This window comes from Merops nubicus, unplaced genomic scaffold, assembly GCF_000691845.1.
Source record: "Merops nubicus isolate BGI_N331 unplaced genomic scaffold, ASM69184v1 scaffold44518, whole genome shotgun sequence".
NCBI lineage: Eukaryota > Metazoa > Chordata > Aves > Coraciiformes > Meropidae > Merops > Merops nubicus.
In genome coordinates, this window is record NW_008624606.1 from 1 (window position 1) to 8,300 (window position 8,300).

The 8,300-nt window shown below is 50.1% G+C and overlaps 1 protein-coding gene across 1 annotated transcript; it reads right to left on the bottom strand.

The window, feature by feature from the left end:
* Window positions 1–7,647: 7,647 nt before the first annotated feature.
* LOC103777841 (tubulin beta chain) lies at window positions 7,648–8,297 on the bottom strand (the record flags this gene model as incomplete). Its single annotated transcript, XM_008945402.1, has 1 exon — window positions 7,648–8,297. A coding segment is annotated over one exon (417 nt), but the record flags the coding sequence as incomplete, so codon positions are not given.
* Between the last annotated feature and the right edge of the window lie 3 nt (window positions 8,298–8,300).

Here is an 8,300-nt window from a genome sequence, read left to right on the forward strand (position 1 = left end):
GCCGGGAGCGGACCAGGCGCCCCGGCTCCCCGACGCGTTTTCCCCTCACGCCGCCTTACGTGTGGTTTGATGGGTTTTAAGCACAAGAATCACCTTCCTTGGCTCAAAACGAGCAGGGAGCGGGTGGTGATGGCAGACCCCCGCAGCCACTTTCAAGCCATGGAACCATAGAGTCATTAAGGTTGGAAAAGGCCTCTAAGATCATCAAGTCCAACCAGCAGCCCCACGCTACCATGACCACCAAACCATGTCCCCAGGTGATATGTCTACACATTTTTGGAACCCCTCCAGTGGTGGTGACTCCACCACCTCCCTGAGCATCCCAGTCCAATGCCTCACCACTGTCAGGAAAGAAATTCTTCCTGATGTCCAATCTAAAGGCTGCATTTAACCTATAGATTCACAGAATGGTTTTGGTTCCAAACTCTCCTGGCTGTGACCCTGGGCACCCTGCTGTGGGTGAGCTGCTGGAGCAGGGGGCTGGATGAGATGATCTCCAGAGGTCCCTTCCAACCCCACCACGCTGGGGTTCTGTGATTCACACACTGCCCAGAAAGACTGTGGAGTCTCCATGGTTCAAGCTATTCAAAACCCAAGTGGACACAACCTTCATTAACTGCTCTAATGGATGGACCAGAGCTGATGATTTTTAGAGGTCCTGGACAACCCTGACAAGGCTGTGACTGTGTGAAAGGGAGAGCAAGGAGCAGGAGGCAGCTTGCGACCAGCAGCACCAGGTTGACAGTTGAGCCATCGCAGTGCCACAGGCCACTGGAACATTGTATTGCAATGGAAACGGCTTCAAAGGCAGGAGATGCAGTAATTAGAGAGGTAAATCATTACCACCACCACCGAGCAGAAAGGTGACTGCAGCCAGAACGGGCAGAGCTGGTTCCCTATCGCTGGGGGAGCTGTGCTGAACGCTACAAACCAGTGCAGCCTGTCGCTCAGATCTCTCCTGTAGGTCAGGAAACAGCGGCTGAAGAAGCCCCGTGGCCCTGCCTGGCGTTTGGCTCCCGTCACCTCAGAGAAAAACCAGTTCAGCCCATTTCCCAGCCCCTCTGGGTCTGCTCCACCGAGCTGACTCCTTTACCAACTGTTGCTCTTCCTCTGCCTGTTGCAGAAACCTCAGCTGGTGAGATGTCACCAGCACAGACAGGCTCAAGCTCTGCTGCACATGGAATTACACGTGGTGTGATTACACCATTATTGTGGCTTTGCCATCACAAAATAGCCAGAATCGTGCTGGCTCTAGGCCTTTTTCACCAAATTCTCTTGAAGTTTGTATTCTTTCCATCCCGGCTGGTGCCAGTGTTTTCCTTTCACACATTTTGGCAGTCCCTAATCTTGCTCACACAATTCCTGCTTGTACATTTCTACTTGCTGTAGGCATAACCCACCCCTTTGGGCAGCTGTGGGCAGCTACACCTTCTCACTGCTGGTGGAACTGCAACACAACTGCTTCTCTGTGGGATCCACACAGGCGTTGAAGAGCTTTTTTGGGTGCCAGAGTATTCTTGACAATCTACAGAGGACCAGCTGGAAGCATTCAGATTCCCCTCCTGCAGGCACACGGACACTCCTGGAGATATCTTCTTCCCCCAGGCACACAGTGGCTCCTACTAGGGCTTTACAGTTATTCCACTGAGGGTTCTAAGCTTTTTTTTTCAGGAATTAATTCTTAGATACCCTAGCCCCGGTCTCTTTGTAGATCTCCAGTGGTTTGGAGGGGTGTAGCTCCACGTTTTACAGCTGAGGGAGCTGCTCTTTTCTGTGGGAAAGTTCCCTCCTCTACAGCAGTGCTGAGCGTCCATGAACACGCAGTGAGGCAGATGAAATGTCAATCACTCAGCTGTCAATCCAAACCCCTCCCTTCTGGCAAACGCTTTAACAAATCTGAGCCACCAATGCTCTGTAAACAGATCTGGGTGTTCCCCTTCATATTTTTTAATATAGCTCCATAAATCCTGAGTGTTTAGAATCACAAATAAGAGCCCAAACTCCCCCATTCATACAAAGGCAGCGCATGTGCCCAGGAACGCCCAGGAGCCCTCGGCAGCTGGAGCCGCTCCCGCCCGCATCAGTCTCTACCTTCCCAGTTTCCAAGGCAACGGCAGAGCCTGGGCCGCGGATGCACAGGGGAGGCGGCAGGGATCCCACCACACTTTCATCTCCGGCCATAATTTCCCATTGTTCAAAAAAGGGATGGCAAACGCGGAAGCTGCTCGAGCACAGAAAATGTCTGCGCAGGGCTTTGCCCTCTCTCTGTGGTGGGGGAGGTCCCGTGCTGCCCGGGGGGGGTGGCAGAGGCTGCGTGGCTCCGGGAGTCTTTCTGCTGGAACTCGAAGGAGCAGGCTCTGCTCCTCAGCTTATTGTTTGCCTTCTCCCAGTAACTGTGGTATTCCCACCTGATGGGACTGCCTGGGGTCACAGCCCCAGCCTGATGCTTCATCGCTTGCAACGTGCACTGAGACAGACGAATATTTCTGCCTGCAAGGGGGTGGAATAATTGTGAAGTCATTTTTAATTCTAGCAATAAAATATAAAAAAAGGAAAATCTATTTTTATGTCAAAATTACAACCCATTGCAGGCACTACAAGCAATTAAATACTACAGTGCTGGGCACGTTTTTGTGAACGAGCAAAAGCTGCTTCTTAGGAGGTGTCTGTTGTACCTGAGGGTTCACTGTTTGGCCAAGAACCGAGGAGAGAGGATAAGACTGAGAGAACATCATGTTACAATGCAATTTAGGGCACTGTCAATTCTAAAATCCATGCAGCAACTTCTGAGGGAAAACCTGTTTCTTCTTCAACCTAATATTTTTTCCACACCCTACGATTCCTCTTGTGAGCTTGGATTATGGCCTCCAAGAATCAGGAGTTTTGGTGCATGCGGCTGTACAAGAACCTCACTCGTCTGCCTTCCATACTAAACACGGTCACATGCCACAAAATGACTCCAGAAAGGGAAAAATATGTTGATCCTCATCAGGCAGGGACTGACTGAGAGGAAAGGCAGAACAAGGCAGCTCTCGCTTCTCCCCCTTGGCACAGCAGCTGTGATGGAGCAGCCAGATGGCTCCTGCCCCACCCGGGCTGCACCCACCTCCTCCGCTCCCCCAGCGGATGAAACACGTCTGCTGTCTCTGCAGGCTGGGTCCTCCACTCAGGATGTGACAGCACCAATATAAATGAACTGCTGATGTCACCTCTTCCAGGGGAGCTTGATTCCTGCACCCGTCAAGAGCCAGGCACAGAGAGTGACTTTGATCTGGGAGTCACTGTCTCTTTTGTTCCTCAGCCTCCTCGCTTTCCCTTGCACCTCAGCCTGACACTGAGCGAACTCTGAGCTTCACCTTGTGACACCTGCCAGGAGAGGCAGGAGTCTGTGGTGGGACTCAACGTGCACTGTTTAAATTTGCCCAGGTTCCCCGTGGAAGAGTCCAGGGTGGAGTCGCACCAGGGTGCTGAATGAAGCCAGCATCTTGCTCTGCTCTCTCCTGCCTCCAGCTGCCACCTACTCCTCTGTGCCAGCTCTCCCTCTGGCACTCCCCTAAGCCAAGAAAAAGCCTCTTTCCACCCCCAGCTTACTGTCCCTGTGTTTAGGGAGCTGGACTGATGGGTGGAGGGGTCAGAGCTGGAGCTGCCTGAAGGAAATAGCAGGAAGGTAACACCTAAAGCAAGGCAAGGGAAAAAGGATTTTTTTTTTTTTAGTGCCATTTTTGGCAGCTGGAGGACAATGAATCAGCCCCACTTCTGCAGGGGCAGTTGTCCCAGTGCCCAGCAGATCTCTAATCCAAGCTTGCCCTTTCTCCCTGCCTGTTAGGGTGGAGCTGGAATCATAGCTGGAATTTCCAAAGCCCCGTCATACAAATAATTTATTAATTAAAAGGCCAGCATTGTGCTGGATGCCGAGAAGCAGACGGTAAGAAGCCAATGCCTGAATGTCATTTCATGCTCTTAAAGCCTGCTGTGAGATCATTTGAATTCTGCTTGAAAACTCTGTTTAATTATTCACTACAAAGGCAGGCAGTAGCTTTTTATTGCCTCCAAGGAAAACGTGGAAACATTTTTCCATGCAAAACAACGTGGAAGTGTTCACTGACCAAGCTGCACACTCTGCCAGGGGAGCCATCTCATCCTCTGCAGCAAGTGTTCTCACACTCTGCTTAAGCTGGACTGTTAACATCTCTGTTTGCAATGGTAGAGCCATTCCTCCAAAAAGAAAATACACCTTAAACTCACCAAGCAAGCCAAGTGAGAAAAATAATCTGATTATAAAAGGTGATATGCGAATAAATGGAGACCAGTTAAAAAAATCTCTACAAGAATCAAACATTAACAAACAAGAATTTAACAAAGCAGACTTTATTTCCTCCCTTACAAGTGGAATTCTGCATGTAAAGGAAAAATGACTTTGAGTGGGAAAGAGGAAAGGAAATAATCTTAAATTTTCCTTACACACACTTTTAAAAGACACCATTTTTCTTTCTGGCAGATTCACAAATAAAATGCTTGAAATAGGACTGATCTAGGAGCAGGGAAAGGGCTCGTTCATGTTAAACTCAGCTCAAGGGGGAAGTCATCCATGGCCAGCAGCACAGTTTGGGGCCAGGCGCTCACAGCTCCCCCGACACCCTCCCCACGCCTCAGATTCAGCCTCAGCCTCATCCAGCTGGAGAGGGCTTCAAGAGAGTCAGGGCCAAAAAAAATGTCACTTTTCCAAAAGGCACCATAGCCTCAGGCACTTTCCTGTGAACAAATATTTCCATTTTCAGTGCCCATCTGGGCAAGTTAAAGGTGACAACCACCTAAAATGGAAGTGTCTGAGACCCAAATCTGCTCTTCCCCATCTTGATAAATAAGCCAGCAGGACAGGTGATTGCTGGGGTATCAAAAGGCAGGTGCTTAGCATGAAAGAATTTTAGATTGGAAGCAAGAAAATTCTCAAAAAAAAAAAGCTTTAGTTGCAGAACTAGCTCATAGTACTTATTCATAAAGATTTATTGCATTGAAGAAAGAGGCAGTTGTTTGCCTTGGTGCAGACATTCTGCTGATGTGCTTAAAAATGCCACATGTTAACAAAGGGTACAAAAGAAGAAAACCCCAGGGACTGTCCCATCCACACCACCACCAGCTCCAGCTGTCAGCAGAAGAGAATTTTTTTCCTTGCAGGCCTCCACCGAGAGGTTGAAACAAAAATATATTGCTTGATATTAACTTCTGTGTCACCACAAACAAGTCAGTGTAAGTGGCCTGAACTGCACACCACAAAGTCTGCACCATCCATCCTCCTTTCTTCCAGACATGATGCCTCACACACAACCTTTATCTTTAGAGGTGTTATTCATCACATGGACAAAAACAACAGCCCACGGAGGTTGAGACCATCACACTACCTAACCTGAAACACTTCCTGGGGTTCTGCTTTCTTTGTGAAACAGAAAAAGCACAACCATGGGCACCACTTGAAGACATCTGTTTAGCAGCCAGCCTGCAGTTCTCACAGCACAGGGTCTCCTCTGAATCCCCCCTCTACCTCTTCCAGTAGCCATTTTCCTCCATCTCACTCAACTCCCACTGAAATGATGGGTTGATTGATTTATTTTTAATTATTATGACTGTCAGATAAGCTGTGTAGGATTTATGAAAGGACATGCTCCTGCCTAGAGTATCTCTATTTATGGGTTCTCTTCCTCTGGAAAAAAAACAGACTACAAACAGCAAGCCATGTAGGATGGTGTCCTACTTTCTAGTAGGGGAGCTGTAGTGAAGCGTGTCCCTGGGGTAGCTATATTTAAGGGTTAGCTGGAGGCAGGGTGTAATTACACCAAGAATTAGAAGCCAGACACTGAACACAAGGGAAACCCACTACAGTGCCACGGCAGAAAGGGAGATCTTTACTACCAAACACCAGGTTCTCACCTTCCAGTTAAGCTTTGTTTGACCCCATTTGCTGCCTTCCCTGCAAACAAAGCTGTAGGGTAAACAGTTCCAAGTGCAGCCCAGCTCAGTAATGTCAAGGGAAGGTTACTTGGACAACCAGATAAGCTGCTATTTCCCCAAAGGGCCTGGGGCAGCACATATTAACTACAGGTACTGCCACAGCCTCCGTCTGTTTAATGCTTAATCCTAGAGCTGCAAAAAATCCAAGTGCTTTTGTGGGGATAGAGGGTCAATTTCGTTTACTGACAGCTCAGGCACCAAGTGGTTCCCACCCCTCTACAGGCAGCACACCAGAAGCACAGAGGTGACAGAAAAAGCCTCAGCAGGTGCCTGCTGTCCTGCACACCAGGTCAGTGGGCCCATCAGCAGAGGGGCAGGGGCTGCAGGCAGCAGAGCCAAACCAGGCAGGACGTGTCAGCCAGGCACAGCAGCTCCCTTGCAGCCCCCACGCCAGTAACATCTTGGAAACGTTGCATTAGGGGATTACAAATGCAGCCCAGAGGTGGACACCAGCTAATTCAGAGGAACCACAGTAGCTGCAGCATTGGTACTGGCTCTCAAAGTAACATGTTTTTAGCACAGGAGCACTCGCCTGAGTGGTGAACCCAGGTGAACTAAGGACTCAGCTCACACACTGGGTAACTGCCACACTCTGGGGGAATTTCTTGTTTTGTAGGAATAAGAAAAATCTCATTAACTACTGACAACTAGAGGCAGGGTTCTGGCATCCTCTAAACACATGGCAACACAAATCTCCCTCCCCTCCCTGTAAGGAAGCCACACTTACCTTGGCCATGAGGCACAGCAGGGTGTTGCTGCTCTGCTCCCTCCTGCCGGGGTGGAGGTCTGGCTCCTGCTGCAGGGACCCCGAGTGCCAGAGGGCAGCAGCCCTGCGAGGGCATCACCTGGGGGCAGGCTGCCATGGCCTGGGTCTGTGCCTGGCTCCCCTGAGGCTGCACGCGTGCTGTGGGCAGCCTTGTGAGCCATATTACCTAGGAACCCACCCATCACCCCTCATCTCCTAAAGGGAACTGATTGCCCTGAAGCCAATCCCTTTAAACAGTTAAGGGCAGCTTAGTGGCTATTTTGGGGAAATACTCAATTTTATGCCTGAAAGAGGAAATTTAGGTTCTTAAAGAAGCTCGAGATGTCTGCTACTACAGACGCATGCTCCTCCGCTTGGGTTTTTAGTATTTAGAGAGAAGGGTTGAGGGAAAGACAGGACAGCTCAGGATCAAGTCCAGTGACAGGCAGCCACCCATATGCATGTGCTACAGGCCCTAGAGGTTGGGGAAGAGGTGCCGAATGGCAGATGGGAAGCCTGCAGCTATCCTCAACAGCTTGTGATGTGGAATTCCATACCTCCCCACTGACCTCACTGCCATGGGTGGCCATAAATAGGAGTGGCAGGATTCTCCAGCACAGTGTCTTGTTTCTGCTCACTAAGGCAGCTTTCTCCCCAACAATAGATGAGCTGTGAGACAGCAGTGTCCAACAGCAAACCCCCAGCTCCCATAAATCAGCTACCATCTTAGGCTGAGCAACTGCCCCTCCCTCACGCTGCTGAGCCCCCAGCCTGAGAGGTCTCAGTTTGAGTTAAACCCATCGATGAGGGCAAGGATTAAAGAGAGAAGTGAAGCTACAGAGAACTACACAAGAGTTATTTTCTTACTCTAGAGAGAAATAAGGCAGAGGAGACAGTTTAGGACACAAAAAGCCTTTATGTTTGAGAAGTTAACCATTTCAACAGAAGACTCTGAAGTATTCTTGCAACTACTGTTACACTGGACAGTCAAGGATACAAAACTGCTGACAGAAGCAACAGTGGAGAGCACCAAATTAAAAAATGCATGCTTCAGCACAACTGCACAGATTCCTCCTCTCAATGAACACTTGCCTGCTCAGACTATACTTAACTCCTACCCATGTCAACTTTACGCCTCATCCTCCTCCCCTTCCTCCTCAAACTCGCCCTGCTCGTCGGCGGTGGCGTCCTGGTACTGCTGGTACTCGGAGACCAGGTCGTTCATGTTGCTCTCGGCCTCGGTGAACTCCATCTCGTCCATGCCCTCGCCCGTGTACCAGTGCAAGAACGCCTTGCGGCGGAACATGGCCGTGAACTGCTCCGAGATGCGCTTGAAGAGCTCCTGGATGGCCGTGCTGTTGCCGATGAAGGTGGCCGACATCTTCAGCCCCCGCGGGGGGATGTCGCACACCGCCGTCTTCACGTTGTTGGGGATCCACTCCACGAAGTAGGAGCTGTTCTTGTTCTGCACGTTCAGCATCTGCTCGTCCACCTCCTTCATGGACATGCGCCCGCGGAAGATGGCGGCCACCGTCAGGTAGCGGCCGTG